We start from the raw sequence: 13,650 nt of genomic DNA, 5'->3' as shown, positions 1-13,650 counted from the left end.
AAATCTACCTGAGGGAATAATATGCTGATGTGATTTGCTGCTCAAGAAACATTTCTGATTATTATTATTAATGTTTGAAAAAAAAAAAAGTCAGGATTCTTTGATGAATAGAAATTTCAAAGGAGATTTATCTGAAATAGAAAGCTTTTGTAACATTAAAAATGTTTTTGATTAACTTAATGCATCTTTGCTGAATAAATGTAGGCTATTACTCTCTTTAATTTTTTATTTTTGGGGGGGAATATTCTTACTGACCCCAAACTTTTGAACTGTAGTGTATAATGTTACAAAAGTTTTCTATTTTAGATAAATGCTTTTATTTTGAACGATGGTTTGTGTGTAATGTGACATTTTTTTGTATGACATTAAAATTCATTTTAGAATTAAATTGTACATAAATAGGTTGTGTTTATGTGACAAAACAAATGTGTTTATGTCTGAGAACCTTTAATACACATACTTAACTGCAGACATTGAAATGACAAACACTGTGATACAGCACAAATATTTTGGGTGTCCCTTATTTTCCTATTAAGAACCACGATTGTCCCGTATTTTCCTTTTCTTAAGTTGGCAACCCTACTTCATAGGCAGCTTTTGTGTTTCCTCTGCAGTGTAAAGATGAATTTTGTTGATAGTGATTTCATTTAATTGGTAGCAGCCCTACTGTGTCTTATTATTCTAACTGAATTTATTGATTAAATATAAGAATTTGACACAAACAATGATGCATACATTTTTAAATAGGTTAAAAATGGCTTTATAAAAGTAAAAAATCTATTTAAACTTATTGGAAAAGATCATTTCTGTCACTGCTGTGAACTGACCACCACAGAGAATATGAAGAATATCAGCTGTTCACGGCAGTCCTAAACCTGCCAAAGGTACCGACACAATAACACACGAAGCAAAATATCGTCTAATTATCATTATCGATTAAATCCAAGAAAATATTGAGATATAATTCCTTGTCAATATCGCACACCCCTACATGCATTCTCTGAAATTAGATCAAAAGTGTCTAACCATGGGGTTGGAGTCAGCGATCAGGTCCCTGAGAGAATCCAGGAAGCCCTGGTCCTCCACCATCTGGGCGTTGATGTCATGAAGTTTGGCCACACACACTGCGGCGGTCTTCCTCACATAGGGGTCTTCATCCTTCAGACACTTTCGCAGAGGCTCGCACAAGTACTCAGTGATCTTATCCACACGAATACAGCCCATTGTACGCACAGCCAGAGCTCGGATCAGTGGGTTTGGATCCTCGCAGTCCTAAAAAGAGAGAGAGCGACTTCAGACAATCTGGTGGAATTTCATAAACACTGATATCTGATCAGATCGATCCAAAAGTCGTACCTTTACAAAGCTGTTAACGGCCATGATGGCCATGTCAGGTTGACTCTTGGCATAGTTCATAAGGTACAGGTAAACCAGTTTCTTCAGCTCCAGGTTATCGGTCTGCATGCAGTTTACCACATCTGGAAACAAGGAACTAAAGAAGCAGTGAAAAGATATTAGCTTAATTCATAATGTGGGAAGTGAGAGTCCATCTTTGATTGTGCGATGGTGATAAATGAGCCGAAGCACCTGACATCCTTGCCCACTGTCATGGCTGCAATGACTTTTTTCACTGCCTCTTTCCTCTTCTCCTTCTTCTCATTGTTTAGCTCAGCCTTCAGCTCAAAGATTTCACCTGAAACAGAGAGAAACATGATTAGTGTTCATCTTATCTGAGGTTTTCAAAGGCTGATACTGATACAACCTCTATAGAACACAACAGAAGCATTAAAGTTCCCAGATTATGCTTTTTTTCCCCCCGTATAACCTTTCATGTAGTGTGTTATATAGCCGTTTGTGAATCTAAAAGGTCTGTAACATTTTAAATATCAAAGTGCACGAGTTCTTGTCTCCTAAATAAAAGACCTGATTCTGAACTGACTCGATAGTAATTCGAACCTACGTAGGTTTGGAACAAATTTGCATAATGCCAGTCTATGGTCTTCATTGACTGCCCGCAAACAACATCTACTTTGACCCCTTAAACACTAGTGTTTTGTCTACATGTCAAGAAGAGGCTGTTTTCGGTGCTACGAAAAGCAAATCCACTTTGCATGCACTTCCATGATGAGGACTTGGGCACGAATTGATATGGTAAAACCGATGCCATTGTTACTGTTCGTATCATTGTGCTGAGGAAGCCTACGAAGCAGAAATTCAGATATGATAATGAACGTTTTATTTATGACACACGATGTAGGAGGTAGACCAATCACAACAGACTGGGCCATCTGACCAATCAGAGCAGAGTAGGCTTTCAAAAAGAAGGGCTTCAGAGTGACCGAATCCTTGATCCAACCATTTCAGACACTGTGAGAAAATAAGTGATGCTGCAATGTACATTATGAGAAAACGAAACGTGTTTTTTGACCTTGGATGCATGTAATCCTATTTTAGGAGAACAAAATAGGAACCTTTAAAATGGCACTATTACCTTACTACATACTAGTTGAAAATGTATATTCATTTAGTCAGAATGAACTCAAAAACATTTGATTAATGTTTTTAAAATACCAACATTTTCCCTTTTAAATTAATTAACAAATTTAAATGAATCACTAGATTGTTCTTGATACGTACAAATCAAAGCGATTTTCTGTTTATCAAAATTGTTTTACATTGTTACTTAATACCCCTAAAATCACCTGAAAACCCCATACTTCTTATACATTCAAATAAAATATGATCTAGAAACATTCTAGATCACATTCGGTATCATACATTTCACATTGTTACCATATGGTATCCCACATTCAAATCTGTATCAATGCTGCTTGTACGCAAGGTAATTGCATGGGGTATGGCGTACTTTTCGCCCCGTGAGTGCCTGTGTCCAAACTGGAAAGATCAAGGAACTGTGCGTGTGTCCTCTTCTTGTACTGAAGGTCTTGACAGAAACGAGTGCACATTCACAGAGGCGGCGTGCTCATTCAAACCGAGGGAGCACGAGCCTCTTCAAATTTGCCAAATGGAATTTTAATACAACTTCCAAAATATATATATTTTTTTTTTTACATTTGATAATTAAGTTCCATGATTATTGTAGGTAAAAGATAAATAGTGCCCCAAAGTCGTCGCCTTTTGAAGCCAAAATGTGTAATTTAGCCAAGGACTGTAATTTTGACCGAGGAGTTTTTGTGTGCCGGGAAATCCGTCCAAAGTTTGACAAATTATTGAATTGTCAACACACAACCGTTTTAGCATTTTATATGTATTAAGCCTATAAATCAATTAAACTTCAGCATTTGGGGAAAATCAGCGCAAATATGGTGCATTTAAAAAGATTACAGAGAACAGCTTCTGATTCACAAAATGCTCAAAGATAAAGTGTAGTTTAGCCTTGACGTGTACAATGCTGATGGGTTAAAATTCATTTGTTTCTATAAACTACAGAATACGTGAAGGACTGATTTGATCCAGGCCTTCTAATATTTTTAATGTTCTGGAACAGCAAAAGTAGGCATTAATAATGTATGTTCTTGCTTCATAATTTAAAAGTACACAGGAATTATTACAGTGATAGTTTAAGTAAAGATTTAATATACATCATTATTTTGGGGTTCATCAAAAAGTCAGTTCTGCTGTTTTCTATACATAAAATGCAGGAAATTGAGGGCAATCACTGGCAGTCGAGTTCAGTTGCAATTTTGCTTGGTTCATAGTAAAAAAAAAATTATATCAGGATTTGAATCTGGTCCTCATGCATAGTTGCATACTACAAAATTACACCACTAGACTATATCATGCTTCACAATCTTAAATCTAAAAAACATTTCTATATCAATCTGTGAGAAAATTGTTTGGGGTTTTTAAAATAATTTCATTTTAAATCATATGACCATCCCATAGCTGAAATTAACATATTTAAGCAGATTTTAAAAGTACTTGCCTTTTTTGTTGGTGGTAAAATACTTGGAGTCAGTCATTCTGACAGCTTCTTAGATCTGAAGAGAAGGGAATCAATTAAACATATAAACCTTTTAACAATGCATAAAATCAACAATAATATAATCTCAAAATATATTTGATTGCCAACTGGCCATTTCCATTAACGGTCATGAAATTAGAAAACAGATACAAATTTGAAACATGTCTGCAATTCCCATTTTTCACAGGAAATCATCAGGAACAGTTATGTAGACCATTTGCTACATGAACTGTCAACAACACAGTAACATAACCACAGTAACAAGACGTTACATAATATAACAGATATGTCAGAAATAATATTTGCAGCTGCACCTCACAACTCTAATGATTGTTAAGTTTATTAATTGGGCGTGACCCAAAATGATCCAGCTATGCTAAGCTAGTGAAAACCTTAAAGCAGGATTTTGTCGACTCAAATACAGGGATCTGTCCTGTCTAAATTATAAGGCAAATAATTGACGAAAACACAAAACATATATACGCACAAAGGGATGTAAGAATCGAAGCGATTAATATTTGGTTATTTTTGGAGCTCTTCCCGGCGGGGAGATGGAAGATGCGGTTTCTGCCACAGCCTGGTCGGACGCTGGAAGATGGAGCGCACCCGGAAAAACAAAATGAAGAGCGGAACCAACAAACAAGAAGCATGTGTGAGATCGGAGCCACACGGACGTTACACCAACCATCTCTGTTGAGAACTTTCTTTTACTGTCTATGGTTGAGACCTTATTGAGACATAGACAGTAAAAGAAAGGTTGCATTATTGATTTTATACAAGCCAGGCGAGCTTAATATTACATCAGTTCACATTCTGCAGGAGATAATATCAAATCAAATGTTATTTGTCTCACATTGCGTGGAAACCAATCAGCTTGATTTAAAAAATATTTGGATCTAACTTACATGACCCCCAAATCCTTTTAAAATATTTTCAATCCTTTTCAAGTCCCTTTTTGTTACATTTTTGTTTAATTTCGTAATTTGAACACGTTTATAAGAGAACATCATACGTTTGATTGGATTGTAAAGTATGCAAATATGCTTGTGCATGAATCTTCTTCACTAAGAAAATGTTAGAAGATTTATTCACATAGAATTGGATTTGTGAAGACTTTCACCAGTTTATTTCGCTCTTTCAGGAGTCCTAATACATGCCTATACTGTAAAATAACAGTAATCTATAAAAGGCTTATAATTTATAAAAATGACCCCCTGTAGAATTTGGTTCAAATAGACTTATTTGTGAAATATTTCACAGGGAGGCCGACCATCAAAGGAATGTCTATATATATGGAGACAAAAGATTATAACGTTAGTTTACGTCCAGACTAGAAGATAAAACTGGGAAAAATAAGTACAATATGCGTAAGACCAATTCTAAAAAAATCTAGTTTTATGTGTCTAGTTAAATGAAACACTATACGGGACCACTTGGGTTGATTTTTTGGGCCTTATGGGGGTTTGCAAAATGAAAACGAAAAAAACGCTTGGTCACGGACAATAATGTTTAATCGCGCTCCATAAGGTTTTACGTTTCTTGCGTTTCTTGAAATGTTTGTATCAGATGTGAGCAGGACAGCTTCTTGACAAATTTTAAACTCATCTTCTTACAAAAAAAGAAGTTTATTTTGGACCATGGATTATCTCAACAGGTAGTTAAATCCCTGCGGTCATTAACACCTCACCTCCTCGTTCATGGATTATGTAAATTAGACTTTCATCTGAAAATCGGCTGGAAAAAATCACCTATTGCCATTTGCAACTCACGTAGTCTGTCTGCATTTGCTTCACTTCATTTCCATTAAAGTTGAATCAGGCTTTCTTTTTAAAAATTAGTTTATTTAGCATTAAATAAACTTAATAGTTTAGCATTAAATAAACAGTATGGCACGGAGAAAGGGGAAAGAGAAAATGACAAAGATAAAAAAAATATCGCACTAGCATTTGGCAATAGGCCTATAGCAAACCTACTAAAACTGTAAATCGCAATTAAAGGGATAGTTCACCAAAAATGACAATTATGTCATCAATACAATATAGGGAATGGAGCCCATTAATTAGTTACCGACATTCTTCAAAGTATCTCTTGTGTTCGGCAGAAGAAAGTTAATACAGGTTTGGAATAACTTGAGGGCAAGTAAATGATGATAGAATGTTCATTCTTGGGTGAACTATCCCTCTCCCTATCAGTATGGCACTCTTCTATGGGGACTTTTTTGTTATTTTGTCATATTTAAATAGGCTATATATATATATATATATATATATATATATATATATATATATATATATATATATATATATATATATATATATATATATATATATATATATATATACATACATACATATATATATATATATACATACATATGGAGGACCCTCCAGACTGCACCTAAAATGGATGTATTTGCGACCAAAAAATATTAATTTGTGAGTGATATTTTTGCTGAGATCACCACTGACAGATAAAATCTCCACATATGGACAGATGGTTAGAAGCACATCTCCATAAATTATCTGGATGACAACAAGGATCCTGGTTCAGGAAGTGATTCCTGTCTCACCAAGGTCACAAATAAGTGTTTCTAGGCTCCGGTTTGTCTGTAAGATGGTCATTTCATCTCCCCTGGGTGCCAGTTTGCTCACCTCACGAAAGTCAGAACCTGTAACAAAGGAAACTGACACACACCCACACACACACCCAGATACACTGCTTCTTGGAGATCTAGATCACTGAACTTTCCCAAAACATACTGATAAGATGTATGTTCTCTCAGTAAGAGGTTGACAATATTTGTCATAATTCTCTATTGAAGATGATAAAGTAAATGCTTTGACTGTGAATTGCTCATAGGAGACAGACAGGCCTGAGTGATGGTCTGCTAGATATGTTTTTTTTTACATGTGTTGGGTGCTCTTCTCAAAAACAATGAGAGAGCACGTTCCAGTGAGAAGACATGCAATTCTATAAAGAGTTGGGGGTCAGAATCCCTTGTCTCTTCAATATATATCTATATATCCTTAGTGCTTAAATTATTCCTATACAAATTACTAATCAAGGATGGTCATAATCATTTATTCAATGAGTGATTCAAATATATTTTTTTATTATGTTTGCTGTGAGTGTTAACCAGCTGCTTTTAGGTACATTCTGATGTGACCCTCAACATGTGTTGTCTGGTCCAACTTGACTTCTCCTGATTTACAGAATTGTACCTCTCTAGGGAGCAAGCTGTATATTATCTGCAGCTCTTCCTGAGGAGTGAATGCTTTATCAGCCTGTTTTGGTTGACTGTGCTGATAATACTGAGCTCAGGCTCAGCCTTGAGAACAGTTTTTCGTTAGTGCTTCATGTTCGTTGTATGCTCTGTGCAGGTCTTGTGAGGATGCCACCGCAGACCCCGAGTCTCCTTTCTACGACCTCCAGGGTCACATCCGGATTAAATCTTGTTAAAATGTATTTAGAATTAAAAAAAAAACATTTAACGCCATGCAATAGTGTGGTTATTTTAAAAATTGACAAAAGAATGTTGAATTATATGAGGTACATGTAAATGAATAGCTTTATAGCTCTCAGATATGTGTAATGAGTAGGCTACAGCTATTTGCTGGGGTCAATCAGTACTCTTCATATAACAGCTGTGGCCTACTCATTACAACATGTATGTTACAAAGTGGTGTTTTGGAACTCCATGGCAGTTTTTGGAAATGTCTCTAGGGGAATCTTGCAGGAACCTCATTTTTTGTTATATTTTTCTAAATTTGAAATAGAATTTCTTTGGACTTTTGGCTGTGGTCCACTGTATTTCTGTGTGTCTCTGGCACATTTATTATTATTTAAATAGGCTAATACATTATTTTCAGCAACAACAAAAAAACATTTTCATTCCAACATTGCTCACAGATTCTGAATCTTCCAAATTAAAGCTCAGAGTGTTTTATTCATTTTAATTACCCCACAACTGTGCAAAAACACCAACCGTTTCACGAAAGTTCAGGAATGGCATTTTCATGGTTCGGGTTCAAAGAAGGGGCGTAATAAGGCCCGCCTTAAAGCCTAAACAAGACAGCTTCCGTTTGAGAAGCACCTACTAAAACATTCAAAGCCCCGATTTATGTTTATTCCAGAGCGAAACAGCTCTGTGTTCCTCAGACACGCGCAAAGACTCTGCGGTGAATTTGCGTGGAACTATTTTCGTCGGCGAAATAGAGAAAAAACGGACAATATCTGTCTAAAAGGTAAGTCAATACTCACATCTAGTTTATTGAACTTTTGTGTATATTCAATGTCACATATCGTGCTGGTCACGAAAAACTATTTTGCTAGCAAAATTGAGATTAATAATAAAGGCTAAATTAAGCAATACGTGACGTGAGCAAGAATATTTTAGTGAAAATATTCTTGCTCACGTCACGTGTGATAGGCCTATTGCTTAATTTAGCCTATATTATTAATCTCACCCTTGAGGACTTGATCATAATAAGACTACAAACAGACTGACATTTTTGCCGTAGGCCTATCTTGAATTTTAGGGGGCTTTTTCTTTTCTTTTTTGCCATAAACAACCATTCATTTCCCACCTGTTTTCGTTATTGTGTAATGAAAAAGTGAGAAATCGTGATTCGTGATTGAAATGTCTTCAGCCGCTGTCTGTATTACTTCAGAAAACCGCATGTGGCGCACTTGAGCATATAACATTAGTTTACGTCCAGACTAGAAGATACGTATAAAACCGTATAAAACTGGGAATGCATTAACGTCACTTCCCCGCCGGAACACGCCCCCCTCAGCGGGACTGAGTGGCAGAAGAGCTGCTGCGTGACTGGAGTTAATAGGGGAAACTGCGTTAACGCGAGTAAAACAAACTATTATCAGTTTAAACTAAAAGTTGGACTCGATATAGTGTTCCTTACAACTTATCAAAGATCCAGTGATCCATGGATATTGACATGCAGCCAGGAATCGTGTTTCCTGACATTTATATGTGCCTGATTTCGACGCCGGGGAAATAAATGAAGAAAATTTGCCTGTAAACGTTTTATATAAATACAATATAGATAGGTCTAAATCCGAGTGATCACTTACATTAATGTTATACTGTATATCATCATATCGTCCAGCCCTAAAACTTGTATAGTTTTTTGTCAGTGTTTATTTATAAAACATCCAATTATGCAGAATATAGTCTGTTCTGTAGCTTTTTGCAGTCTGTAAAAATATACAGTACCTCAGATTTCTGGTCAAATCTAGTTGTACAGTCAATCGCAAAGCTCTTTCCCGTTTTAGATGTGTTTTGTGTGATTTTCACGGCATTCACGCTGAAAACAAATGCTGCCGCTCAGTCTTTTTGCCACTTATGGGCGTGACCGCATTCACTCCGGCCGACGGTGACGTCATGCGCATACCCTCTATATGCGTAAGCGTGCGTAAGACCAATACTAAAAAATCTAGTTTTATGTGTCTAGTTAAATGAAACACTATACGGGACCACGTGGGTTGATTTTGGGCCTTATGGGGGTTTGCAAAATGAAAACGAGAAAAACGCTTGGTCACGGACAATAATGTTTAATCGCGCTGCATATGGTTTTACGTTTCTTGCGTTTCTTGAAATGTTTGTATCAGATGTGAGCAGGACAGCTTCTTGACAAATTTTAAACTCATCTTCTTACAAAAAAAGAAGTTTATTTTGGACCATGGATTATCTCAACAGGTAGTTAAATCGCTGCGGTCATTAACACCTCACCTCCTCGTTTGTTGTTCATGGATTATGTAAATTAGACTTTCATCTGAAAATCGGCTGGAAAAAATCACCTATTGCCATTTGCAACTCACGTAGTCTGCATTTGCTTCACTTCATTTCCATTAACGTTTTTTTTAAAAGTTGGATCAGGCTTTTTTTTTTTCAAAATTAGTTTATTTAGCATTAAATAAACAGTATATGGCACGGAGAAAGAGAAAATGACAAAGATAAAAAAATATATATCGCACTAGCATTTGGCAATATAGCAAGCCTACTAAAACTGTTTATCGCAAGTAAAGGGATAGTTCACCAAAAATGACAATTATATCATCAATACTATAGGGAATGGAGCCCATTAATTAGTTACCAACATTCTTCAAAGTATCTCTTGTGTTCGGCAGAAGAAAGTTCATACAGGTTTGGAATAACTTGAGGGCAAGTAAATGATGATAGAATGTTCATTCTTGGGCGAATCCCTTTCCCTATCAGTATGGCACTCTTTTATGGTGACTCTAAGATTTTGTTATGTCCTTATTTAAATAGGCTATACAGTGGTGTGAATAAGTTATTACCCCCATGCTAAAGTTGCCTAAAAAGAGGAATAAAAAAATCATCTTTTGGAAATTGATCTTAATGCCTTAATTAGAAAAATTAGGAAAAATCCAACCTTTAAGGACACCAATTTTCTTTGTGTATGAATAATGTATCATAAATAAATAAATGTTCTTATGATCTAATGTTCCATAAGATCATCTTTCAATGCAAATCAAACCAGCTATTAGGCTAACTAAAATACACCATGCCAATCTCTAGGTATGGTGAAGGGAATGTGATGATGTGGGATATTTTAATTCCAAAGGCCAAGGAAACTTTATCAGTATGCATATTATCCTGGATCCATGAAATAACTGGCCTTTAAAAATAAAAATCGGCCTGACTCTATGGGAATTTAACATAGGGGGGGCCTGACTTATGCTCCCTGTATTTTAAGGAAGAACATTTATTTATTTATGATACATTATTCATACACAAAGAAAATTGGTGTCCTTAAAGGTTGGATTTTTCCTCATTTTTCTAATTAAGGCATTAAGATCAATTTCCAAAAGATGATTTTTTATTCCTATTTTTAGGCAACTTTAGCATGGGGGTAATAACTTATTCACACCACTGTATAGCCTATATATATACATACATATGGACCCTCCAGACTGCACCTAAAATGGATGTATTTGCGACCAAAAAATATTAATTTGCGAGTGATATTTTTGCTGAGATCACCACTGACAGATAAAATCTCCACATATGGACAGATGGTTAGAAGCACATCTCCATAAATTATCTGGATGACAACAAGGATCCTGGTTCAGGAAGGGATTCCTGTTTCACCAAGGTCACAAATAAGTGTTTCTAGGCTCCGGTTTGTCTGTAAAATGGTCATTTCATCTCCCCTGGGTGCCAGTTTGCTCACCTCACGAAAGTCAGAACCTGTAACAAAAGAAACTGACACACACACACACACACACCCAGATACACTGCTTCTTCAAGGTTAGAGTTAGTGGAGCTCTAGATCACTGAACTTTCCCAAAACATACTGATAAGATGTATGTTCTCTCAGTAAGAGGTTGACAATATTTGTCATAATTCTCTATTGAAGATGAACATAAAGTAAATGCTTTGACTGTGAATTGGTCATAGGAGACAGACAGGCCTGAGTGATGCTCTGCTAGATTTTTTTTTTTTTACGTGTGTTGGGTGCTCTTCTCAAAAACAATGAGAGAGCACGTTCCAGTGAGAAGACATGCAATTCTATAACTACTGAAGGGTTGGGGGTCAGAATCCCTTGTCTCTTCAATATATATCCTTAGTGCTTACATTATTCATATACAAATTACTAATCAAGTATATGGATGGTCACATAATCATTTCTATATTCAATGAGTGATTCAAATATATTTTTTGATCATGTTTGCTGTGAGTGTTAACCAGCTGCTTTTAGGTACATTCTGATGTGACCCTCAACATGTGTTGTCTATATATCTGTTTCTAGCTGACGAGTTAAGGTTGCAGGGGTCCAACTATACATGACTTCTCCTGATTTACAGAATTGTACCTCTCTAGGGAGCAAGGTGTATATTATCTGCAGCTCTTCCTGAGGAGTGAATGCTTTATCAGCCTGTTTGTTAACTGTGCTGATAATACTGAGCTCAGGCTCTCTTCAGCCTTGATGAGAACAGTTTTTCGTTAGTGCTTCGTGTTCGTTGTTGCTTCGTGTTCGTTGTATGCTCTGTGCAGGTCTTGTGAGATGCCACCGCAGACCCCGAGACTCCTTTCTACGACCTCCAGGGTCACATCCGGATTAAATCTTGGATTCTGCTGACAGTTAGCCTACCTTTATTAATGACTATAATTAATGACATATCTGGTTCTGGGTCCTCAAGCTGTTACCCCCTAACACTACTGTAAGAAATTGTAGTCTGCCTCGACCCAGATTCCACTCCAAAATATATTTTAGAATGAGCTCATCCCCCAAATGGCCTAATTATCATAGAGATGAAGGAAGTGAAGTTATATTGCTTCTTCACCATTTGGGTTGATCACATCATGAGCAAATGGTCATCATCAATTGTAGAATGGGAATGTGTGTGGGACACAGAGAACCTTCTGAGACAATGGGGTGTCTCAACTTCATTAACATACAGACCACAGCTGGTACAACAAGAACAACTTAATTTACATTAAGAGTGGTAAACTGTAACAGGATAAAAGGTTTGAGATTTGGATGTTCTGGGTTCATTCTGACGCCGGTGAACCCAAGGTTGTCACTGCTATGCTGTAATAAACCTCATTTTTGAGATCTTCGACGTCCACATCATTTTTTTCTTACACTACCTAAATCTCATAAGCTTGAAAAGTCATGTAAATCATTTAATATTTAGAAGGATAAATATTGATTAATAACTTTGAACACAAAAATCCTCCCCTTCAATTACATTAGTTGGAAATTAAACTCTTTTTGTTTTTGGCAGAACTACCCCGCAGTGATCTTAATTCACACTTGGAAGGAGAGGAAAGCGAGAAAATGAGTGATCCAAAACCCAGTACAACGAAACATCATGATACTGAAGAAGAAAGAGGTTGGTGTCTGTTCTTGACTCCTCATTAATGATCCTGAAGACTATTATGATGCTAGCTCCATGGAGGCGGCTAACTAGAGTCAGAAAATCAGTAGCATGAGGGGCATAGTAAATCTGAGGGGGGAAAGTTCATCCCAAAATATTAATATCATTTACTGCCCCTCAGAGTAAGGAGAACAGAGTGTCAAAATGCGACACTCGCTTGAGCTTGAGCACCCAGATTGCTGTCACCATTGACCTTATATCCTCCGGGGATGAAAATTACTTATGACCATTGACTAATTTGAATGTCTATGACCTTGTGAGTATAATAGATAGATAGACCCTTTATTCTCACTTAGTCACAAGTACCAGCAAAATTGGCCATCAACCTGTCCATACAAACATATATACGATATGACAAGGGGGTTGACAGGACAGGAAGACAGGGAATTGAGGAAAAAAATACAGCATGACATGAGGAGAGGTGAAGAGAAAAAGGCAACCCCCAGACTATGCTCCTGTAAGGAGTACAGTGTGGGAACAGGAAAAAAACACCTCAGCAACATAAGCACACAATCAGTACACTCTACAACAGTGTTTCTCAACCAGTGGGTTGCGACCCACTAGTGGGTCGTTGTTCGTTCTACAGGGGGTCGCGAGACTTTCTCTGACGTTAACAGCCAATAAGTGGGCTTCACAAAAGGCTCATTGCAACAGGCAACGTCTACATGCAACCAAATCCAAATAATCCGTTAGTAAACGCATTGACGGTTCAATCGGACTAAAAAGCCTTCATGTAAACA

General features: G+C 36.7%; 1 protein-coding gene across 1 annotated transcript in view; it reads right to left on the bottom strand.

The window, feature by feature from the left end:
* ap2b1 (adaptor related protein complex 2 subunit beta 1) overlaps positions 1–4,609 on the bottom strand; it is a 68,264-nt gene extending 63,655 nt beyond the window's left edge. The window contains exons 1-5 of the mRNA XM_056247307.1: positions 4,473–4,609; positions 3,947–4,001; positions 1,588–1,693; positions 1,357–1,492; positions 1,027–1,272 (exon numbers count right to left, since the gene is read on the bottom strand). Of these exons, the coding sequence (XP_056103282.1) occupies positions 1,027–1,272; positions 1,357–1,492; positions 1,588–1,693; positions 3,947–3,983 (525 nt within the window). The 5' untranslated portion in view covers positions 3,984–4,001; positions 4,473–4,609. The remainder of the gene's footprint in view (positions 1–1,026; positions 1,273–1,356; positions 1,493–1,587; positions 1,694–3,946; positions 4,002–4,472) is intronic.
* Positions 4,610–13,650: the final 9,041 nt, after the last annotated feature.

This window comes from Rhinichthys klamathensis, unplaced genomic scaffold (assembly GCF_029890125.1).
Source record: "Rhinichthys klamathensis goyatoka isolate OS25496 unplaced genomic scaffold, OSU_Roscu_1.1 h1tg000046l_1, whole genome shotgun sequence".
Taxonomy (NCBI): domain Eukaryota; kingdom Metazoa; phylum Chordata; class Actinopteri; order Cypriniformes; family Leuciscidae; genus Rhinichthys; species Rhinichthys klamathensis.
Note: the sequence above shows the minus strand (reverse complement) of the source record. Positions and strands in the feature narration are given on the sequence as shown.